Source organism: Puntigrus tetrazona, chromosome 8, assembly GCF_018831695.1.
Source record: "Puntigrus tetrazona isolate hp1 chromosome 8, ASM1883169v1, whole genome shotgun sequence".
Taxonomy (NCBI): Eukaryota; Metazoa; Chordata; class Actinopteri; order Cypriniformes; family Cyprinidae; genus Puntigrus; species Puntigrus tetrazona.
In genome coordinates this window covers 17,045,324-17,070,166 of record NC_056706.1, presented here as the reverse complement: position 1 = coordinate 17,070,166, position 24,843 = coordinate 17,045,324, and the positions used below count along the sequence as shown (strand labels likewise).

General features: G+C 37.9%; 1 protein-coding gene across 3 annotated transcripts in view; it reads left to right on the top strand.

Moving 5' to 3' along the window:
• Positions 1-23,700, top strand: part of LOC122350945 (D(2)-like dopamine receptor) — a 50,329-nt gene extending 26,629 nt beyond the window's left edge. The window contains exons 3-8 of one of the 3 annotated variants that reach the window (XM_043247728.1): positions 13,028-13,137; positions 14,020-14,156; positions 15,770-15,786; positions 15,880-15,969; positions 21,450-21,795; positions 21,910-23,700. In XM_043247728.1, the coding sequence (XP_043103663.1) occupies positions 13,028-13,137; positions 14,020-14,156; positions 15,770-15,786; positions 15,880-15,969; positions 21,450-21,795; positions 21,910-22,106 (897 nt within the window). In that variant the 3' untranslated portion in view covers positions 22,107-23,700. Of the gene's footprint in view, positions 1-13,027; positions 13,138-14,019; positions 14,157-15,769; positions 15,970-17,006; positions 17,094-21,449; positions 21,796-21,909 lie in introns of all 3 variants that reach the window. The other 2 variants (XM_043247729.1, XM_043247727.1) reach the window with 2 other exon arrangements.
• Positions 23,701-24,843: the final 1,143 nt, after the last annotated feature.

Genomic DNA, 24,843 nt, shown 5'->3' with positions numbered 1-24,843 from the left:
GATTGCAATTAAATATATTATGGCAATGCATTAAATACACAGATTTACCTGCTGTGAAATACGGTGGTGGACAAAATATATATATATATATATGTGTGTGTATATATATATATATATATATATATATATATTTTTTTTTTTTTTTTTTTTTTTTTTTTTTTTTGCTGTAGTGTATTAAGAGTTTAGTTTAAATTTCCAAACATTCATTCTAAACATTGTAATAATCCGGTGAGATTTTTTTTTCTTGACAACAGCTAGTACTCCACATAAAGATCTGATCTCATCATCCTCCAGTCTGTCTAGAAAGAATTAACAGAACAATCTAAGGCAGATTAAACCTGCGACAGCATTCATTGGCCAAGGCGAAACCCATGAGACCGTTTGAGCGACATGTCGATACACAAATCACAGTTCATTACATTCAGCACCATGTTTCAGGGCGTGGAAATGTCAATAACAGACTGGTGTGTGACACCATCTGATGTGTTTTAAAGATTCTATGCCACAAATTTTAAATATCTCACATAATTTTGAAAATCCAGCGTTAAGTTGATTTGATAAGCTTTTGTCATCACAGTTGTAAATGTAACATAAAATATATATTTCGTGAATGGTTCAGGGTCACCGCGTCTTTGTTTCCAGGCAGTACGTTAAAGACCCTGATATACACGTCTTCCGGAAATCCTGTATAATTCAACATCTGATTTCGACTTTGAAACTCCTGAAGATATTCCTGATAAGTGCACCATTTGCAGCAGACTTTTAGCCAGTGGTCCTTGGGTGTGACGCCTGAGGTTGGGACTAGACTAAACCCAGAAGAAATGTGACAACTTCTTTAAGATGCTTCAAGAAACCTGCAAAGCTACCTGAAAAACTATGTTCAAGTGCAAAAGCTGTGACACCAAATGATAATTTAATTTACTTAATAGAAGTTAATTGATAAAAAAAATCTGTTTATGACATTATTTATTTGAAAATCCTAATTTTTATCCTCATTTTAGTGCCTAAAACTTTTAAAAGTACTGTAGCTTTGCAAGTATAGGTGTAATGACTGGTCGAAGACAGGTGGATCCATTTGCGACAGACTTTAATCGTGGTCAGACAGGCAGGGTAAAACAGGAGCGAACGACAGTATACAGGGAATCCAAGAGACGTAAACAAAGACAGGCAGAGGGTCGGTAGGCAGGCAGAAATCAATCAGAGAATCAAACAGGAACAAGGTCGGCAACAGGAATACAGATACAGGGATAAACGCTGCGAATTGCTGTACAAACAAACAAGACTTCGCACAGATTGATGGCAGGGCAGATCTTTTAAAGGGAAAGGGAATGAGGAACACCTGGCAGCGCTAATCAGTCCAAGGCACGGGATTATGGGAAATGGAGTCCTAGAGCGATCAGTACTCGGTGAGGCTCCCTCCGTGGTGGTCAGAGAGAGCCACAGAGGTGCTGTTCATAACAGAGCCCTCTGCGGCGGCTCCGGAAGCGAGGGGTGATTCGACGCCGAGGTCTTCCACGGGGTCTGGGAGCAGGTTTGTCGGGGTGGTCCTGGTGGAAGGTAGCGATGAGTGAAGGATCGAGAATGTCTCGAGCAGGTATCCAGGACCTTTCTTCTGGTCCATAGCCCTCCCAGTCGATTAGGTACTGCAGTTCCCTGCCTCGCGTCGTGAATCCAGGATTTCGAACCTGGTAGGCTTCCTCGCCATCGATGATTAGGAGGGGCGCCCTCGGCAGCAACCTCATCCTGGTCCCTCTCTCCTCCCGGCCACCGGCGGGTTTAAGCAAAGAGACATGGAATGTAGAAGCAATACGTAATTAGCAGGAGATCTAGGCGGTAAGAAACTGGTGAGACTTGTGCAATGACCTTGAAAGGACCCACGTGCCCTTGGGCTTAGCTTCTGCAGGGTAACCGAAGTCGGAGGTCCCGGTCGATAGCCAGACCCAGTCGCCAGGTGAATATTCCGGCCCTCTCGGCGATGGCGGTCGGCTTGTTCTTGAAACCTCCTGACTGCTCCTCTGAGATGAACGTGAGCCGATTCCACACTTCCTCACTCCTCTGTAGCCACGAATTGATTGCGGGTAGTGCTGAGGGTTCTCCAGACCAGGAAATAGTGGTGGTTGAAAGCCCAGGACACATTGGAAGGAGTCAGCCCGGTAGATTGCTTCTCAATGAGTTCTGCGCATACTCAGCCCAGACAAGATAGCGGCTCCAATCGTTTTGATTGTCGTGGCAGTAATTCCGTAGAAATTGAGACAGTTCCTGATTCATGCGTCAGCTTGACCGTTGGATTGGGGGGTGATAACCTGACGTTAGACTTACATTAATATTGAGTTGGGAACAGAAGGCTTGCCAGACTCGAGAGGTGAACTGTGGGCCACGGTCTGATACAATGTCCTCTGGTAAGTCGTGAAAAGCGGAACACTTGCTGTAAAAGCACCTCGGCAGTTTCCCAGGCTGTGGGTAATTTCGGCAGAGGTATGAACCTGCAAGACTTAGAAAACCGGTCAACAACCGTGAGCACCGTGGTGAAGGAATTGGAGACCGGCAGATCCGTCACGAAGTCGATGGCAATGTGAGACCATGGTCTTTCTGGTATGGGTAGCGGTTGTAGGAGTCCTGCTGGGCGTTGGTGAGAGGTTTTAGTGATGTTGCATATTTGGCACTGTTGAACGAATTGGATAGTGTCCGAGCGTGGGTTGGCCACCAAAAGCGTTGTTGACTAAGTGAAGGGTGGCAGTGATACCTGGATGACCGGAGCTGGGGCTATCATGAATCCAATGGAGAACTCTTGATCTCAGGGCTTGAGGCACATAGGTTCGATTGGGTGGGCATGCTGGGGGGGCAGGTTCATCAAGTTGTGCCTCAGAGATCTCCGTCATGATGTCCCACTGAACTGGAGCCACAATACGAGCCGACGGTAGAATGGGGTCCATAGAGAATTCGCAGGGGGTGCTCTCGAACTGCCTGGATAGGGCATCTGCCTTAGTGTTCTTAGAGCCTGGGCGATAGGTAACCTTAAAATCAAACCGGGAAAAAAACAGAGACCATCTAGCTTGCCGTGAATTTAGGCGTTTAGCGGACTGGATGTATTCAAGGTTTCTGTGGTCAGTCAGGATAGTGAATGGGAATTTGGCCCCCTCCAGCCAGTGCCGCCACTCCTCGAGAGCGGATTTCATCGCGAGGAGCTCTCTATCTCCCACATCATAGTTGCGTTCCGCTGAGTTGAGTTTACGAGAATAGTAGGCACAGGGGTAAAGTTTTGCTGGGTGCCCGTGACGTTGAGACAAAATGGCTCCGATGCCTACATTCGATGCATCCACCTCGACTATGAACTCCCGGTTGGGGTCTGGGTGATGGAGTATCGGAGCGGAAGTGAACTTATCCCTGAGTAGGTTGAATGCTTGGATACTGTCGGGTGACCACGATAGGCGATGTGAATTCCCTTTAACTAGTGAAGTGAGGGGAGCTGCAACAAGACTAAAATTGCGGATGAATCTTCGATAGAAATTCGAGAAGCCCAGAAAACGTTGTAACTCCTTGACAGTGGAGGGGCGTGGCCACTCCACTACTGCTTTGACCTTGTGCTCGTCCATCGTTACCCCCTCCGCACTGATGATGTATCCTAAGTAAGCCACTTGGGTCTTGTGGAACTCGCATTTCTGGAGCTTGGCGTAAAGTTGATTGTCTATTAAGCGTTGGAGAACTGACCTGACGTGAGTGACATGGGCATCGAGGTTATCTGAGTAAACAAGGATGTCGTCCATGTAAACGATGAGAAATTGATTTAGCATATCTCTAAACACCTCATTGACGAAAGCTTGGAAGACCGACGGACTGTTTGCAAGTCCGAACGGCATAACGAGGTATTCATAGTGCCCGGAAGTTGTTGAAAAAGCTGTCTTCCACTCGTCTCCCTCTCTGATACGGATCAAATTATAGGCATTACGAAGATCTAGTTTTGTAAAGAATTTTGCTCTGCGAAGTTGTTCCAGGGAGGCTGGTACTAGTGGCAGCGGATAGCGATATTTAACTGTAACCTCGTTCAGACTGCGATAATCAATACAGGGCCGAAGACTACCATCCTTCTTCTTGACGAAGAAAACCCCGCGATGCTGGTGAAGTAGATGGGCGAATGAATCCCTTTGGCGAGTTCTTCCTCGATGTATGATTTCATTGCCTCTGATTCTGGTTGTGAGAGGGGGAAAACACGGCCTCGTTGAGGAATGCGTCCGGGCATGAGGTCGATGGCACAATCATACGAACGGTGAGGTGGTAGTTGTGTTGCACCCCTTTCACTGAATGCTAGGGCGAGATCTTGATACTCCCCAGGAAGTTCGGTGGCGTGGTGACCCTCTCTTCGGAGGGAAATGACTTCTCTTCAGAGGGAGATGGCTTGGAAGGAGATTGGTGTACAGGATTGTTCAGACAGTGCTTGTGACAGTTTGATGACCAATGTGTTATTTGGTGGTCGGCCCAGGATATGGTGGGGTTGTGAATCTCGAGCCAGGGTAGTCCAAGGACGATGTGATGTTTGGGAGACTGAATTACAAACAGGCGAATAGATTCGAATGAAGGGGGCTTACTTGCAGTACTAAGGTTTCCGTGACTGATGAAACATTACTGGTCCAAGAGGGCGCCCATCTAGCGCCGCCACTGCAACGTGAGGTTCACATGGGACAAGAGAGATTCCATTAGACTTAGCAAAAGATTGATCGATAAAATTGCCGGCCGCCCGAATCAATGAGGGCAACGGCCGTAATCCAAGTCCGTTTACCTTTAGCTGGACATGAATCTCAAAAGAATCAGAGTGAGTTTGATGTCTTACCGATGCTGCTTGATGGCGCTGGGGACGTGTGGGGCATGACATTCGAAGTGCCCGGCCTGACCACAGTAGAGACACAGGCGCCACGCACTCTTCGATCCCGCCTCCTTGGAGTCTAAGTGGCTGAACTGATCTGCATGGGCTCTGGTGCCGTTAATCGAGCAAGGCTTTGAACGGGAAAACTCTCACACTTGTCGTGGCGCGCTCTGAGAATATTATCCAGCTTGATTGCGATCTCCATGTACTCCTCAAGCGATCTGCCTTCATCGCGACACGCCAGTTCCTTTTGAAGGTCCGTGTTCAAGCCTCTACGATACATTAGTTTGAGAGGTGATTCACCCTTAACCTGATTGGGCAGCAAGCGCACGAAAAGTGAGAGTATAATCCGCTGCAGTGCTGGTACCTTGAGCGAGGGTAAGCAGTTGCTCTCCGGGATCTTTCCTCCGGCTACTTGTTCGAAGACTCCCCTGAATTCTTGCACAAAATCATTGTACGAGGGAAAAGACATGCGACGTGCTTCCCAGGTGGCTGTGGCCCAATCGAGCGCTCTCCCGGTGAGCAGAGAACAGATCAAAGCAACCTTGCTATCTTCAGTGGGGTATAAACTGGGTTGTTGGCTAATAAACAAAGCGCATTGCAACAAAAAACCCTTACATTTTGCGGATGATCCGTCGAACTTGTCGGGCAGACTGAGACGAGGACTGAGGTTAGATTGAGGCGGAGTCACGGTAGGCTGAACGGGTTGAGCGGCTTGAGCGGCGTGTTGGTCTGGATTCCCGGTAGCGAGGGTTAAAGTGTGGATCGATCTCACCAGTTCCTCAGTTAAAGTGGTGAGTTTGTGCAGTTGATGCTGGTGCGCGTGGCGAGTATGGCGGCTTGGGACGAGACTTCTGACATCACCTGATACATATCCGCTGGATCCGGTAGTGGCGAAGTCTTCTGTAATGACTGGTCGAAGACAGGTGGATCCATTTGCGACAGACTTTAATCGTGGTCAGACAGGCAGGGTAAAACAGGAGCGAACGACAGTATACAGGGGAATCCAAGAGACGTAAACAAAGACAGGCAGAGGGTCGGTAGGCAGGCAGAAATCAATCGTAGAATCAAACAGGAACAAGGTCGGCAACAGGAATACAGATACAGGGATAAACGCTCGGAATTGCTGTACAAACAAACAAGACTTCGCACAGATTGATGGCAGGGCAGATCTTTTAAAGGGGAAAGGGAATGAGGAACACCTGGCAGCGCTAATCAGTCCAAGGCACGGGATTATGGGAAATGGAGTCCTAGAGCGATCAGTACTCGGGTGAGGGCTCCTCGGTGGTGGTCAGAGAGAGCCACAGAGGTGCTGTTCATAACAATAGGGTCTCCAGAAGCATTCACAGTATTGAAAACTAATATGGTCCCAATTTATAGCGCGCGTCCCTTACAAATAAAACTAAACATTATTTATTCATGCCTCATTGTTCAATATAAGGCAAGTTGGGCCGACATCAGTTACAAAAATATTTGTTGTCTACCATGCATTTAAATAGATACAACTGATTCCTTTAAGAATTAGAGTCTCTGCCATGGTTTCAAATATGAAGCTCCCTGAATGTATGGCTTTTCAATTGATCCCAAAAGTTTGACTTATGGACATTGTAATATTTATAATTCTAAAAGGCTAATGTTTTTGCTGGCTGAACACCTTCATGTCCCTCCCTTCCCAGATGGATTGCTACTGCAGGTCATTTGATAATGATACATTGACCTTCATTGATAGATTCATTGATTGACTTTGAGTGGCATAGAATTAAAACAAATCGACTAACCTTTCATTATTTAGGAACCTTTCATTATGCTGTTGTTGGAGAACCCCTGCATTATCCTTTGTTTTAATCATGTAGGCTGACAGCAGTTATTTTAGGGTTATTGTTATTTGTTTTATTGACATAAATATTTTTTTGCTCATGTTTTTGTTTCCATTTAAATTTTAGTTAAAGTTTAGTTCAGAAATTGGAATTTTTTTCATTATTCATTTACTTAATCTCTCTCTCTGTCTCTATATATATATATAGATATATATTTTATGATTTTAGTTTAACGCTGCCACAGACCTAATACTTCTTGATGTTTATAGCTAAAGCCAACCGTTGGATTTATTCAAATTTAGTTTGTGCTCAGGGCAATATTATCTCAAAAGCCTACAGTTCTACTGCTAAAGCGCAACAGGCGTGCTCTGTTGAATTGCTATTCAGTTGCACCATTAACCAGAAATAATGATAATAGTCCTGTGAATGTAGGCAATGCGTGCTTTTAGTAGCACAAATGGAGAATTTTAATGTACTGTCTTTGAGTCCATTCCGAGTTATTAACATAGCAATGAAACAAACAGCATGTATTATGCTATACATAAAAGATTCAAAAAATGTAAAAAAGAGTTAAAATGCTTCAATTTGAACTTCAAACCTTACAAACTCTCCACGGACATGTTCATGGGGCCATAAAATATAATCCATATCATATTTCAGCGTAACCTCAGATGTGCAAAACCTCATTGGTAGCGCAGCATTATTAAAGATACATGAGAAGCCTTACCATGGTTGAAATGAAAGCATGCTGACATTTTCATCCTGTGCCAACTTTGAAATACTGTGGCTCTGCACAACTCATGTACGGCAGGTCAGGAAAAAAGTAGAGACCCACTTGGCATCATTGCCATGTCTCTTACCAATGTCCATCTCACTCCGCATCAGTCTGTGGAACTTGCCTTTGGCTGCACTTCTCAGGGTCAGCTCAGCTGCTCTTTCAACCTCCTTGAAATGTGGCCACCGTGATTGTTCACGGTGAATGATTAGATGGGTTTATGCAATGGATTCTGTTACCGTAAAGTAGCTCACAACTCAGATCAAAAACATGAATGATGTTATCCACCATTATTGAACAGAAAAAGCTATTTAAATTATAATACACAAAGATGACTAGAAAGGACTGTAACATTCTGCATGTGTCAACACGTTCATTGTCTTCAGTTGTCTTAAAGAGTGCCAGTTTAATTATAAAACCACTTGAAATGCCCAGACTTTTGAAATCATTGCACTAGCAAACGCCTTCTGAATGGTGGCTGGGAATAGTGCCATTGTCTCTTGAAGTATGTTGATGATTTTGGCTGTTGTAGAAAGTCTTTTGGAAGTATAGAGTGTTTTTTAATAGTGTATTAAAGCAGTCAGCAACTGCGCACTCAAAACTCTTTGCGCATCAAAAGCACTATAATACTTCCTTTTTTTAGACCGAATGAATATATCAAATCAGTCACTATCATGGGTAAAATGCCATTATAGCACTGCCTCAAAATCCATGTAATCCATGTCACGACAAAATTGTAAGTAGTATTGTTTCTAAAACAATCAAATATGGTATAGTGGAAGGATATAGGTTATAGATATTATAAAATGTTAAATAAATTAAGAATTCCACCCAGTCCACAAACGTTCAAAGCCAAAGCAGTGGTAAAGAAATAAATCCATTAAATAAAAATATGAGCAAAAACGAAAGTGAAAAAAAGAGTTTTAAAATGCCACTTAAAATAGTAATAAAGTTTTGCTTTATTTTGATGGTCTACTGACATGGTCTACACATTCTATTGACCATAATTACCATTGCCACTACATATCTCCTGACTCTCATGAGAGTGTTAGTAGAGTATAGTAGACTAACACTACCTAAAGTCAGTAGAAAGTCTGTTGGGAGATCATGACTATAAAGAATTAACAGATAATAAGAAGACAGTCTTATACTCTAATGAAAGTTAGTTGACATGTTGGTGCAAGTTACTTATTATCAACAGAATGTTCATAAGAGACCATCAAAATAAAGTGTTAACGTAATAAATATCTACACAACAACCACTGCGTGATTAAGGTAAATGTTTATACTGTCATATTAATGCTTTGAATCTTATTGATGTGCAAAGTAGAATTGTACATGACACTTTAATTTTACTGAATGAACGAGGACCAATGAAACTAACTTTTATCTTTGGTTAAAGTTAATAACGTTATATATACATATATATTTAAATGGCATATTTTTGAGATCAGAAAATATTTGGCGTGCCCCCTATATTACCACCCTGTCGAAGAGCTTGAATTAGGCCCAGCGAACAATTTATTTGGTTACTGAGGCACCTGCTTTAAGACTTAAAGCTAGACAGATAAGATAGAAATCTTCAATCACTCTAGAGTTTCCTGACAGTGTTGCAAACACTGTATTGAGCTGTCGAGCGAGATAGAGAGTCTTGCCGCAGTGAAAAGAAGTGTCGCCTTGTCATCGTTTACCTGTAAATAATGAATAGCTTTATAAAGATGTGCTCAGGCAGACATGCTTTCACTGTGATTCCTGCATCTAATGATGGAGAGGATGGGGAAAGGGAAGGCTGATGAATTATGCCAGCACTGATTTATAAAAAACTAAGTCAAGTTAATAGGATCTGTGTTGAGAAGAACCAAAGATATAGTGACGAGGGAAAGAAGATCAAGCAAATTTATGCTGAGTTATGTTGACGTTTCCAGCTGACAGGACATGATTTAGGAGGATTCGAAAATAGACTGATGATATAGCACAAAGTGTTCATTGTTGAAAGTGTGTTTTTATAGTAGGGATTTGTAAAAGTACTAGGCTGAAGCAGTGAGATAACACCAAATCAATGACTACTCCCAAGTGAAAACCTTCATCATTTCCTTCTTGCAGAAAGGGACATCCATAACAGTTATTTCTCTGGAGAGTTTATGAAGGTTTTGAAGAATGAGTAAATATAGTGCTCATAATATAGGACAATATAAGAATATTCATTGCGGTGTCACTTTTCCTGCAGCTACAGTTTTGGAAAACAATACATACGAGTTATTTACAACATTAGTTGTGTAATTACTGCATGTATGGTCGAAAGAAGAAACCACGAACTGTATGCATTTTTAAAAGTAAGAATTGGCCCCTATTCGATTCTTGCAAAATTTAATGAAATGTATAAAATGCACATTTCTATCACATTTGTAAGGCTATCGATCCTTGAATTGATTGAAATTGTTTTACATTAAAATTCCAACTCAACGCTGTTTACTACTTGAATGTAAAATGAATTTTCAGTTCAGTTTTGCATGGTGGACTGCAGAATTCCTCCCAAGAAGCTTTGCACGAGTTATGATACTCTTTTGATTTATATGCTATCTCTAAAAGCACAAAAGTTTATGCCAAAGAGTACTATAATGAAGTCAAATGTCAAATCCAAAGATTCCTTTCAGTTTTTGATATTTGTTATTGCTGAAAATGACAGGTAGATCAGATATGACAGGCTGCAGTGATAAGAGGTGGAGAAAAATTCTTTACGTCTCCTGAGATAAAGAAGAAAGCAGACCGACTCATTGTTACTCTATAGAGTTGTTCTGGAAAATCTTGCTCTTTCTATTAGCTCACTCAAGTCTTGTTCCCTTGGTATCAGCTACTGCCGGCTAATGTGGTGCCACATGAGTACTAATAAGTTCTCAGTTGGAAAGGGTATCTAACTCTATTAAGAAAGCACTTTCTGAGGAGGATAATTGTTTAATATAAGAAAATGACATTTTTAGAATAACCTACACATATTGATTTGTAGTTATTTGATGGTGGAATGGTTTGGCACAATCAACTAGGGCTAGGTAGACAGCTGCAAAAGAAACTGATTAGGTTTTTTAATAAATACAAAGCCCACTTTAAGTTGTTTGTGAAGGAAAACAGTAACAGTTTAGGGAAGATCTACTAAAATCAAAGAATAGTGACATATAATATGTAAATATATAATAACAAGTGAAAAATGGCACACTAGTGCTGTAAGGCTCACAATAATATATGTATGCCATAATAAATGTATGCCATAATAATGTAAACTGGGTTATATTAGTAATATTAATAATGATGATAAAAATCTATTATAAGTTATGGAGTAAATGCTCATAGTCATGGATAATTCTGACTAAAATATAACTAAAATGCTCGGACTTTTAGCTGACTAAAACTTGAGTAAAAATAGTATGAACGTGACTAAAACTAATAAAAACTAAAATGACACAAAGCTTGACACAAAGTCTAGACTAAAACAAAAATTAAAAAAGGCTTCCAAAAACAACACTAATGCCATTAACTCAGTTTAATCAACATTAAATAGAGGAAAACGGTGCAACAAAATTCTAAAATCTTTTGATCATATAAATTAATATTTTTCCTAAATATACACTTCTGACTGGAGTAAATTTTTTAACTCAGTTTGTCATATTCATTAAAAATAAAAAAATATGTTATTATTTTATTCACCAAAAAATGGTTGTAATGTTTATTGCGAAACTGAAAAATCTGATTATTTTTAATTCTTCAAAAACTTAAATTTAAGGAATTTAATCATTTTATTTTGCAAGTGGCTATTTACACTAAGTGTATAAAGCAATTAGATGCTATTTACACTAAATGGAGTTAGTTTAAATAGACTCTGCCAACGAGGCTGGCTATTTGACCTAGGTTTAATTTAAGACACTTTTATTTTATTGTCAAAAATATGTTGTTTGTCTATATATATTTTTTTCCATTATATCAGATAACGTAAGTCGTCATATGTATCCCACCTATGGGGCATTTTTTAGGTCATATAAAGAAAAAAATTATACAATGTAACAATGAAACAAAGTGACATATTTGTACTAGACAAGTGTGAGATAAAAATTATCCTCTGAACCCCTTGTGGATTTACACCAACTGAAAAGTGTTGTTCCCCACTCTCCCCTTCTGCACTGCATTGGAACTGAGGCATATGTAGGCAATTTAGCATCATTCTTCATTTTATATGTCTAAGAATAACAACAACTCCAGTAGCTGATTACGTTAGGTCTTACGTTATAGTCTTTGAATATAGTTATAATAAAACAGAAAGGTCAAAGTAAAAAGGCCAAAAATGATTAAAGAAATATGCAACGCACAATGAGCCAAAAAAATCACACAGTAATTACTGTATTATCACTTATCATCCTAAGTATGCATACTTCAAATTCCATTAAGTACTTCTTTACTTATTCATACTAAGAGCTTAAGACCACTACTAAAAGCTTGAATGCACTTGAATAGAAATGTGGTGGACTTTAAGAGATAATATTAAGAGATAAATTAAACAACAAAAGCTAGGCAACCATGGAATGTGTTTTTCTTTTTTTTATTCAAACTACTGAATGAATGATGGAGGAAATAGCCTTTCACGCATTAATAAAGCATGAATATATCTCCCACTTCTCAAATGCTTTTAGCCCTTTTACATTTCCGTGAGCTATCGTTTCATCTCTTGCTTGTAAAACTGCAAACTTGAATATTTCCTAGAAATGCTGCCGTTTGTCGTCACACTGATTTGTGTGTATCAATGGCTTCTCAGCAGTACTGCTAAGGCTCTGTGGGGTGTTATAAATCTCTCCATACAAAAGTGCATACAGGTTCTAAATAAAAGGTCTTGTGGAAAACAACTGGATATTCCTGATATTATTATAAAACCGTCAACAGCATTTTACAATCATGAGTCATTTTATTTCAAAAGCTTTTTAAAATACTGTTATTTTTATATGATATCAAACTGAAAAAAGATTCTTCGATATGCGCCGCTATGAATCTAAAATAGTGTAGCTATGCTCAGGTTTCATGGCAGTATTCATACACAAAGAAGACGGACGGACAGACCAACGGCAGACAGACAGAAATCCTAACAAGTATCAACCTGGTCTCATAAAAACATGTACCTCTGTGCAATACTGTTTTTACGTGCCTTACCGCATGTTTCACCGCAGTTTCAAAGTGAAACATTCACTGAGTGGCGCTAAAACGTAAGTTTAATATGTGAACCCTGGCACATTTTTACGTTGATGTAGGTTTGTATTGCGGCGGTTCAGAATTGAAAGATCCATGGTTTAACTTGAACCGATTTATTAAACGAAGCTTTGTAAATCTGTGTGAAAAGCAATAAAAGAGTTTACTGCCTCTAGTGTTCATTTCTTTTGGAAACTGCAGTGATATGTACTTGTTGGTACGCGTCTCGCTAAAAAGTTCGCCAAGGTGCATTTATGTCCTAAGACAGGTAGGGCAGTATAGTCTTACTGTTTTTCACAGTAAATAACTGAACTTGTTTTTTCAAGTCTGTGTGTGTATATACGTGTGTTGCAGGTGGTGGGGGAGTGGCGTTTCAGTAAAATCCATTGTGACGTGTTCGTCACCCTGGACGTCATGATGTGTACAGCCAGCATTCTTAATCTGTGTGCCATTAGTATTGACAGGTAGGTTTTGCTGTCGGTTCAGGAAAAGTGTAATGATTCTTTTGAATAGCAAGAATGTCTTAAATCAATTACATGTTTTTGTGGTCAGTAGAACGGGGGGATGTTATACCTTATGAAATAGGCATCTTCTTGTTTATACAGTTGTGCTAGCACCCAAAAGTCATTTAAACCCATTTGGTGAGTGAGTTGTTAGAAATAGTGAAGGAAAGATGAAAGACAAAGGAAAATGAATAATTAACTCAAAAATGGAAATTCTGCTCTTATGTTGTTTCAAATGTATTTGACTTAATTGATTTTATGGAAAAGGAAGAAAAATGTTTCATCCATATAATGAAAGTCAGTGGTCACTAACATAGAACCATGCTATTCCCATCCACAGAAAGCAGGTGATATACTGAATATTAGTTAAGAAGAGATCTTCATCTACATTTTATTGATCATGGCAGCAGTAGTTCATCAGATGACGTCTATTTGATGGAGAATAATGTTATAAATGGGTACTTTTGACATTCTGAAGAGTCCCACTAAAGCATGTCGGATTACAGAAGTGCATTGCAAAAAACAGATCATTCTGAATTCATGAAACCAGTGCTATAAAACAACGCAGAGATCACTAGACATCAGTGCAATTCATGCTTGGTAAGCTTGGTAAGCTTTTTGCTGGGCTAGGAAGACCCCTGAAAGCTTTGGAAATGATGGTGATGATCATGATGATGTTTAGGTTTATTACACTTACAAAAAAGAGAGATGATGGCACAATAATGGCAGCTTGTATCAGAGGCAGCTAGTCAGGTGTGACCATCATTGTTTCCTTCTCTGTTTGTCTGCCTGAATGCAAATCCACCCCCTCTTCATCTCCTTCCCTCTGGGCTTCTGGTGTAGGTACACGGCTGTTGCCATGCCGATGTTGTACAACACACGCTACAGCTCCAAGAGACGAGTCACGGTAATGATCTCGGTGGTTTGGGTGCTTTCATTCGCTATTTCCTGCCCCTTGTTGTTCGGATTAAATAACACAGGTAAATGAGTTTTTTTCCCTAATATTCATAAAGCAACAGTTCACACAAGAATTAACATTAGGTTATTTTTCCTAATGTTTCCCTTTAATTTCATTTTGTATTTAGATTGTATTATATATATATATATATATATATATATATATATATATATATATATATATATATACACACACACACAATACAATCTAAATAAAAATACAAAATGAAAATAATTTTTAAAATTAATTTAATCAATTAATTGTCACATGCATTTCACAATAAATCAACAACATAGAGATTCACTGAAAATTTCACTTTTTAAAACATAAAAAGTATATTACATTTAAATGTAAGTTAATGATAAAAATGAAATGTAGTATTCTATATAGTTAAAATAACACTGGTCAGGTTTATCATTTTTTAAATGGCCCAAAATAGTCAAATATGATGCAATACAAACATACTAAGTGACTTCTATTAAATTCCATTAAAAACTTTATTAAAAAGTTGTTCTAGCCGTCTCTGAAATAAAACAATATCTAAAATAGAACCCATTGTTGTTAGTTTTGAATCACTGTTGTGGCTCGTTAGGGCAAAAATATAATAATAATAATCTTATTATAACTAATATTCTCATCCCAATTTCAGACTCCTTTGTTAATTTCAAAAAGAAGTGAATGTGCTTTCCATAGATAATAAAATCTAATGGCAAATTATGGAGAGTTTGTAATTTTTATCATGTTTGTCATTATTTAGTTTATTAATTATGCTTTGCAGATTTTGGTCCTTTGCTGTTGTAGATTGAAATAACTTTTAATGAACTGAAATCATTTGAAGAAGTGGAACCGTAATGCTATCAAGACCAGCGTTAAACTTCAGCTGTGCGTTCCCTAAACAATATTTGCACATGCACCTTAAAGGAACACTCCACTTTTTTGGGGCTCATCCTCCAACTCCCCCAGAGTTAATAAGTTGAGTTTTACCGTTTTGGAATCTACTCAGTTAATCTCCGGGCCTGAAGATAGCACTGTAAGGCATGGCTTTACATAGATCATGAAATCCAATCTGCTATCACCAGACACGGTGAACGGCTGAATAGATTCCAAAATGGCAAAACTCAACTTATTAACTCTGGGGGAGTTGGAAAAATATGCCTATTTCCAAACAAAAAAATGGAGTGTTCCTTTAAAACATTTGTCAGTCAGTCGGAATCAAACTTTCAAAAGCCCCATATATAGTATATTCATAATTGATAGCAATTAAGGCTAAACTTAACCCTAAACCTGTAGTAAATACGTTTTATTTAATATTACACTGCATCAATGACATAACCAAATATAAAAATCTTGATGTGCATATAACTTTTTAAGTCTTTTTAATCTTATCTTATATTTCAATGTATTTATATATATTTTCCAGTACGGCATTTGTATTAAGTTTTGAGTTCACTCGACGTTGTCATACTGTTATAAAGTTTCCAGTACGCTTCTAATCTAATTCTAATCTAGAGCTAATTTGCAATTGTTAGGGGAAATTTGCCATACAGGCATTTGCCAGTGCCTCAATGACCTAATTAGTTTTGTAGCCGTAATTAATTGTGTAACCATATTTTATTCTCTCTCTCTCTCTTTTAGCTACACGGGATGATACCGTATGTGAAATCGCCAACCCCGCTTTTGTTGTCTACTCCTCCATCATGTCATTCTACGTGCCCTTCATCATCACCCTTCTCGTGTACGTGCAGATCTACGTGGTTCTTCGTAAGCGTCGAAAACGGGTCAACACTAAACGGAGCTGCCAGAAGACAGACGCTGATGCTCTGCCCCCTCTCAAGGTGATATGCACCATGTGAGACAGTAGCCTCAGAGAAAATACCCAGCATTCCCCACTGGACAAGACATGGTGTCAATGTTGTTTTAGAAAAGAGAGTTGCCCTCCTTCTAGAAAATATGGGGAGAAGTTTTTAGTGTTAATTATAGAATTCCTGGGGTAATGCTGGGACCTGCAGGATAATGATCCCAAAATCTTGAATCAGTATTATGTTACAGTGTTGTTAGATTCATTGATAACACTTTATTCTGATGGTCCCTTTCTTACATTTTGCAACAGAACTCGTATTAGAGTATTAGTAGACTTTCTGATTAATATCTGCTAACTATTTATGATGGACGAACTATAAGTAATTTTGCATGTACATGTCAATTAATGCTTGGTTGTGGCTACTGGCAGATAGATATCTAAGTATAGTGGAAATGAAAATGAATGGTGGTTTTATCTTTAGACAGTCTGATTTCAGCATCCCCACTGTGTACATTGTATCTGGTTATGAGGGTATTGCCTTTTTTGAATTTGATGAATATGCATTACCCACTGGACACTATGGAAGTAAAGCCGGTAAAGCAAAAGAAGTCATTGCCATTTTTCCTGAGCTGTAAGGTTTTTAAACATAATTCCCTGTGCTATTTATGTGTCAGCGCAGATTGCGAATATGATATACCGGTTACCCTTTATTCATCTTCTGTTTTCATCGCAATACAGAAGAGCTACAAATTATTTCTTTTTTTCTGACCTTTTGTGCTTTTTCATCATCGATTTCTAGCACCAGCTGTTTTTAATGGCCACTTTGGATCAGTGGGTTTAGTCATCTAGTTTTTAAGGGTCCCAAGGACTTTTTGAGGTACTTACAAATTACTGAAGAAATCTCTTTTTCATTGGGCTAGAAAGGCTCTTTTGTGTTCAGTGGATTTATTTGCATTGTGTGTCATCAAGAGGCTCCAAATATACCTATGAATGATTTTCAAGGCTCCATGCTGTCTTTGGAATTTAATGTCGACCACATGCTGAATCAAATTCTTATTACTCTTGCCACAGGAAAAGTGCACTCATCCTGAAGATGTGAAATTGTGCACAGTTATCATTAAGACCAATGGGGGTTTACCTGCAAAAAACAAGAAAGCAGTAAGTGTGCTTTACTTATAAAACAAGTAATGAAAATGCTATTAAGCATTGTGATTCTGTAGATTCAGTATATGTATGCAGCTGCCTCTGCATTTACACCATTACATCCAATATATCTCAATGCTCTTTCCTCTTTATGGGGAGAGAAGTTCGGTTCTAAAACAAAATCCATACAAAAAAAAAAGGAGCTGGCCATTTGAAGTACACACTACATAACTTTTGCTTATGAATGGAGTTGCTTCAGTAATGCCGTACCAGGTGAGCTACTGAGCAATCTTGCTTTTTTTGGAAAAGCCATACACATAGAGTTGGTTATGTGATACAAACATTAAATTGTATTAGTTAGCAAATTCTGCACAATGGTAAATCTGTTTTGATGCGATCACATGCATTGTGCGAAGAACCATGCAGAGCAATATTTGCGTGAAAAGTGATAAAAATTGTCTGTGTCAACTGCCTCTATAGTGCAGGGAAGTATATGTATAGGTACAGTTTTGGAGTATTGCAAAAATATTGGATATTTTTCCACAGATCCTGTGTTGTATACCAGGCACTTTTTCTATGAAAAAAACAAGCCATTACGCCACTTTTCCACGAGGTGAATCAATGCAGATACCTGTTATTCACTAACTATTCTGTTATTCATTAGCTATACCTAGCTATGATACAATCTGTGTTGTTAAAAGCACTATATAAATAAAAGTGATTGATTGATTATTCACTAACTAGCTGTCCTGCATTCTAATGCTAATTAAATTGCATACACACCTATGTTTTATGTAAATTAGACTCATTATACACTAGACTTCACAAAAGCTGCCAAATTTCCATTTGCTATTACTACTAAATGAAAACAGGTGGCTAATAAACATAGCCTATATATAAAAAAGAGTGCATTTCATGGGTTGATTATATTGCACTTATAAAATAAATTAAACTGTTAACGGTATCACATTATTTAACACACCTGTTTACTATTTATACGTTTTTCTTTGTTCTGTGATTACTAAAAAGTAGGACCATTACTAATTTAATTGCAAATTAGTACATGAGTGAAACTTATTAATGCATGGCGTTTCCCTTATTTTGTACTTACTGAATAATTACATGATAAATGATGATGATTTTACTTTTGTTAGTCTCTGTCTGTATTTAACACACTGAAATGCACTTTATTATTTCTTATTAAGAGTCTTAATTTGACATAACTGGATTTAAATTTTAGATTTTGTTGATCTTGTATATATAAAGCCCTAAGGGGCCGTGGCGATGGGAAAAATATGCGATGGAAGAAAAAAATTATTTCAATACATTCGCCTAGAAGTTTTATTCGAGTAAACAGAGTTTCTCAAGGGGATGTAAAACTTTTTGAATGAATGCAATGCAGACACTTTGTTTGAATACTTATAAGTACGATCACTGAGAGGCGCATTTCCCAAAGGCAATATGGTCAGAAGTTCTGCCGTTACCTATAGAGTTCAACAGGACTAACAGCCATAGTCTGCTAACAATGGTTTTTGGAAATGCACCCCTGGTTGTGCAAAGCAGATTTTTATTAGCCACTGAATACATCCACTATTAGTGTCAATGAAAAGCATTACAATTGCAGTTAAAAAGAACATTCCTAATTACATTGGGAAAGTAATGTGGAGTGTAAAAAACTGCAGTAACATCAAAAAACAGTTTTTAGCAGAAGATTTACGAGGTAGTAGTTAAGTTAATGTAACATTGATATTTTCTTATTTCTTATTCATTTATTATCATTAGATTTAGCTTATTTAACTAATTGTAAGGGTGAATAAATGTAAGTGAATAAAACTCTTTTTCTCTTTCACGGACTGTTTATTGCAGTTGGGCTACTGTGAGTCATATATCACATCAGATGGATTATAGCTGGACGACTGTGAGTCATACATCCATGCTGACAGCCTGCCTGTATTAAACAAGCATTGATTTAGCAACTACTTTAAATGTGAATAGTTAATGAGAGGCCATAAGGTCACCAATTAATGCTGTCAGGGTCTGTCAGGTTAGTGCAAATAAGCTTGAATACCCTTTTTATTTTCACACGTAACATAATTTTCAATATTGCGTGTACTGTACTATGTACTTTTCTCCCATGCTGGTCTACTAGTATTCCAGGCTCAGAGCCGGCCCAAGGCATGAGCGAACTAAACGGCTGCTTAGGGCCTTGTGGCCACCGGAGGGCCCCAAGAGTAGCCGACATGAAATTACATTTTATTTAATTTTTTTAATTTGTGATATATTATGTCGATAGGAAATTGTAATTTTACGAAAGTGCAATAGTAAATAATCTGTACATATAATTTATTTATTTTCACGTCGTTCCACTTTTTTTTTTCTCTGGCTCAGTGGCAGTAAAAACATCAAAGGGTTAAATTGATTTTGAGGGTGGAGGAGGGACAAATAGTTGTTTTGCGGCAGGGGGGTGTGTTTTAAAACCATAGTTAACTAACTTTGGTCGTTCTCATTATTTCCACTGAACTCTGTTGGTAGCAACAGAACTTGCGACCATGGTTGCTTTCGAGAAAGGCTTCCCTGAGCAGATTGTTAGCTTAGCCTAGGGTATGTTTTTGTTTTAGCTAAGTTCATGTTTGAACATCAAAACATCAGCAAATAGATATTTTAATATAATATGTCATTTTACTTGATTAGTTTTTTTATGTGTAAAAGCAACTTTCCTGGGTATATAATTTTGCAATAAAAATAAGGTTCTGTTTCATAAACTGATAACAGCTTAACATTATTTAAGCTAGCCTACCTTTTGGGTGCTATTATATTCCAATATCATTATGCCTCAGTTAGCTAGATATAGATCAAGAGTTGTTGTTTTACAGATGCTCTCTGCCGTTTAATTTTTATTATAAAATCTAGGGATGCACCGAAATTAAAATTCTGGGTCGAAACCAAAACCGAAAATTCTGGATGCAAGTGACCGAAACTGAAACCGAAAATGATTTGTAATGATTATTTATTATTTTATTGAATAATATAGAGTCATTTTGTAAGATTCTTTTTAATTTAACACAATTTTAACGATACTGAATAAAAATAAATGAAAACGCAAGCTTTTAAAAAGAACCACACTTTTACTGAAAGTATCAAAACTGGACAGAATATTATAGATAACATGAACTAATAATGAACAATGGTTTATTCATTTATTTATTAATGTTTGTTAATTGCAACATTTACCAATGCAGTATTAAAGTCATCAGTTGTTCTTGTTAGTTAATGCACTCTGAATGAACTCAAACAGCTGTATTATCTAACATTAGGACAGATTAATGAAATACTGTAATAAATGTATTGTTTGCTCATTTTTATTAATTTCCATTGAACAGAAAGCAATCATCACGAGAGGGTAGCATCAGCTGTACAGCAGCATGTTACAGCACAGTAGAAAATACAATAGAAAAGTCCTGTCGGTGCATATTCGAGCAGACTTTGCTTTTTGAGCTTTGTTATTTGAGCATACGTACGTACGTATACGGGCAGGTACACGTTCATCGAGCGGATACTGAGCGGAGCATCACAGCGTGGAATGACAGGGCGGACACGCCATATATTATATAGCATATTTTCAGCTTGTATTATCATTTTTCTCTTTCTAACCCTCTTTCGAAAATGCCGTTTACGGCCGATAATTTTCGGCGACCGAAATATTGGTGCATCCCTAATAAAAACATAACTTGTAATAAAAGTACAATTTAATTAATATTTATGTTGTGAAAATTCAATTGTCTGCTGGTTTAATGCGTCATACGTAAATATGGCTTAGGGCCCAATAAAGGCTTGGACCGGCCCTGTCCAGACTATATAAAAATTATGTTTAGAAAAAAACAAGAATAATAAGACACTATAGGCTGTTTTACTCATTTTTATTATAGGTTTATAGTTTTAATTGATCTACATTATATCTTTCATATTGCAATATAGTTTAGTCAAGCTTTTTTTCCATTACTTCAAAAATTGTCCTTCATAAATATTTTGTTTCCCTTTATTTTAGTAATATAATTTATCGATATAATAATATGAGCTTTATAAGTAATAGTAAACAGTAATATGCATGCTAATAAGTGTCACAATAGTGTCCGTAAACTAAAGTGTCACAATATGTTTTTGTTTAATATCTCATTACAATGTTTAAAAGACCATTTTATTTGTTTTTTTATATTGTTTCATTTTTTTTTTACTTTCTTTTAGCTGTACGTTATCTGTATTCTTATATAGTGCAAATATAAACAAAATTAATTATGTCAACAAAAAAAACTAAACTAGTTCATGGCATTCAAAGTGTCTTCATACAACTAATAATAAACATGTCTTCAACAGCAACTAATAAAGGAAGTCCTGCACCAAGGTGGTGATGTGGGGGTGGACGTTACTCCATGCACCAGCCCTCCAGAGAAAAAGAAACTGGCATCCACTCTGGTCGTCGATCTGCTGGCCAATCCAAGCCCCATCCATGGCTCTCCCTCCCACGGTGAATGTCAGTCAAACGTAGATGAGAAAAATGGGCACGCCAAGGAGGTCCAGACCCCTAAAGAAGCCAAACCTGTTGAAACTCAGGCACTGCCCAATGGCAAAACCCGAACTACAGTGACCAAAACCATGAGCAAGAGAAAGATATCCCAGCATAAAGAAAAGAAGGCTACTCAGATGCTGGCTATTGTTCTAGGTGAGGTCACGATGCTGTCATTTTTCTCAGCCGTATGCCGAGCACAAGCTACATAAAAGTCCTAGATTGAGGTCTTGTCCTCAGAATACCTCAGCTTTATTTTCTCTGTTGCAGGTGTTTTCATTATTTGCTGGCTGCCCTTTTTTATTACTCACATTTTGAAAACTCACTGCACGAGCTGCGTGGTGCCGCTGGAAATGTACAATGCCTTCACTTGGCTGGGATATGTGAACAGTGCCGTCAACCCTATCATATATACCACTTTCAATGTGGAGTTCAGAAAGGCTTTCATAAAGATATTGCACTGCTGAGGACCTTATTCGCTGCACGCATAGACGAGGGGAGATGGAGGATTTCACAAGAGGTTAGTGCCATCTTTCACCGCCATGTGAAATGAGGGATTTACAAAGCCATGCTTTTAGGGCAGAGCGGAAGAACTCATTACAGAAAATGGAGGTTCAAATGAATGTAAAGTAAAGTTATATTTGTGTGTCTCCATTATTTCTGCCAGTGCATGTGCGAACCCGTTTCTTCTCTTTGGAACTGAAGTATGAATGTGATTAATTGTAGAATTAAGGCAAATCTGAGATGATTGGCAATTGGATCTCACTACAGAGACTTTTATGCAAGCAGGGACCTGAATGTCGTACAGTAATTACATCGTTATATCAATTTAGTGGCGAGCAATTGGTTACAAAATGCTTACGGCTCTGTTCAAGTATTTATTTAATCACCGATCTGTTTCTTTGTTTGAGAACTTGTTAATAAAGAGATAGGTATTGTAAAGACAAATAAACAAGGTGAAAATGCCATTTACGGTTTTATAAAGCCAGACCACAAAGATACTAAAGGTGCACTCAGTAACTTTTTCTTTACGTTGCGCTGGTTATTTTAAACACATACTGACACCCAGGAGCCTGGAGTGCAGAATTATGCAATTTAAAAGAACAGCTCACCTAAAAATGATCATCCCCTGAAAATGTACTCACCCTCAGGCCATCCAAGATGTATTTGTTTCATCACTGCAGCAGATTTGGAGAAGTTTTTGAGCATCGCCAGCTCAACAGTGGAATTCACTGCCAATGATCACAATAAATTTAGATTATCGTGATGTTTTTTATCAGCTGTTTGGACGTTCTGACGGCACCCATTCACTGCAGAGGATCCGATGGTGAGCCACTGACGCAGTGCAAAATTTCTTCAAATCTGTTTTAATGCAGTAACAAACTCAAGTTTATTGAGTAAATTTGAACTAAACGTTTATTTTTGGGTGAACTATTTCTTTCATTTATCTAGGAATTATGTTAATGATATGATGATTAGCCAAAATAAAGTAGTATATTATTTAATATATTATGTTATATATTAAAACATTTATTTACAAAAAAACTGAGCGCACCTTTAAGCAAATGGAAATGAATGCCTTTGACTTACCGACTATGAAGGACAATGTAAATATGAATTAAATAGTTTTATTAAAGCCCATGACAAAAATGATCATGCATGTTACATTGGTACTTCTCATAACATTGCAGCCAATGTATGTCTATAGTATTTTTGTGTACATCACCTGTACACAAACCTATCTGAACTATATAAAGGTGTGTCTATGTTTTTTCTGTCTGTTCACTGGAGTAAGTGTTTGATTTGACATGTGACAGTTCATTTTTGTGGTTGAAAAAAAAAATTAAGCACAATTAATTTGTGAAAAATAGAAAAAAATCTCCAGTAATAAAAGCGGTGTCACAATTTAAACTCGGCCATAAATATCCACTGCTCACCTTTTTTGAATCAGGCTTTGTGGATCACACACAGTTTTGGTGCAAAGTGCTATATTATACAGCATGATAATGAGCATTTGCTATGTTGCAGGTGAAGGTTATAACTGCACTACAATTTAAGTTCTTTTTTTCTTTCCTTTAAGGAAGATGTCGTTACTGGTGTGGTTTTGAATATTTTATCCACCTTAACCCTGTTTTCTATCTCAGTGATCGTTTGAGAAGCAGTCAGCAAAAAGGCAAGGATATGATTCAAAAATAGCCCTGGATGAATCATTTTAATGCTGAAGTGTGTAGCTTATTCAGTGTCAAATATATACTGCCCTTCCAAAAAAACGAAAAAAAGATCACCACCTGGATTTAACCAAGGAAATAGGTGCTATGATCTGGAGTAGCTGCAGGTCGGTCGGTTCAACAACGTTATGTGCCCAAAAAATGAGGTCAGTACTGAATACCGGATGACCAGGTTATTCCATCAATGGATTTTTTCTTCCTTGATGGCACGGGCACATTACAAGATGACAATGGCAGGATTCATTGAGCTCAAATTGTGAAAGAGTGGTTCAAGGGAGCATGAGACATAATTTTCACACATGGATTGGCCACCAAAGAGTCCAGATCTTAACCTTAATCTTTGAGAAGACTTTGCAATCAATACAAGATCTTGGCAAAAAATATGGGAATAAACGTTGCAGAAGTTTATGTGCCGTAATCAACGCTAGAATGTGACTTTTTCTTTGTATGGGCAGTATATATATATATTTTATACTTTTTTCTGGTTTGGTTTGGTTTTCTCACCTGTGGAAGACAAAAGGGAAAACCTGTTGAAAAATAATTTTGAAAAAAAATTTTTGCAATTCCATCCAGTGGCACTAGTGGCACAAAAGATTGCACACTTAATACTCCCCTACTTGCTTATTGCAATTCGATCATCACTAAACATTCAAATCTATAAGGCATTTCAGAGAGAATAAAAATGTGCCTAGAGTAAAGTGTTTTATGTAAATAATTTCTCAAGCTGAAATAGGTGCGATTTGGCACTGTTTGTGCAATTTATTTATTTCAGGGTCAGCAATCTTTTTGTTATGAAGTGCTATTGTTATTAAGGTAATCATTGAGCCATGCGTCCACAGTTCATTTAAATTTAATGGAAAAATGGATTTTATAGTTAAAATCCAAAGATCAGCGTCACCCTAACATGATATCACATCAAACACCACAAACTTATTGGATGAGTATCATACAAATAGCAGAGAATCTTATATAGCTT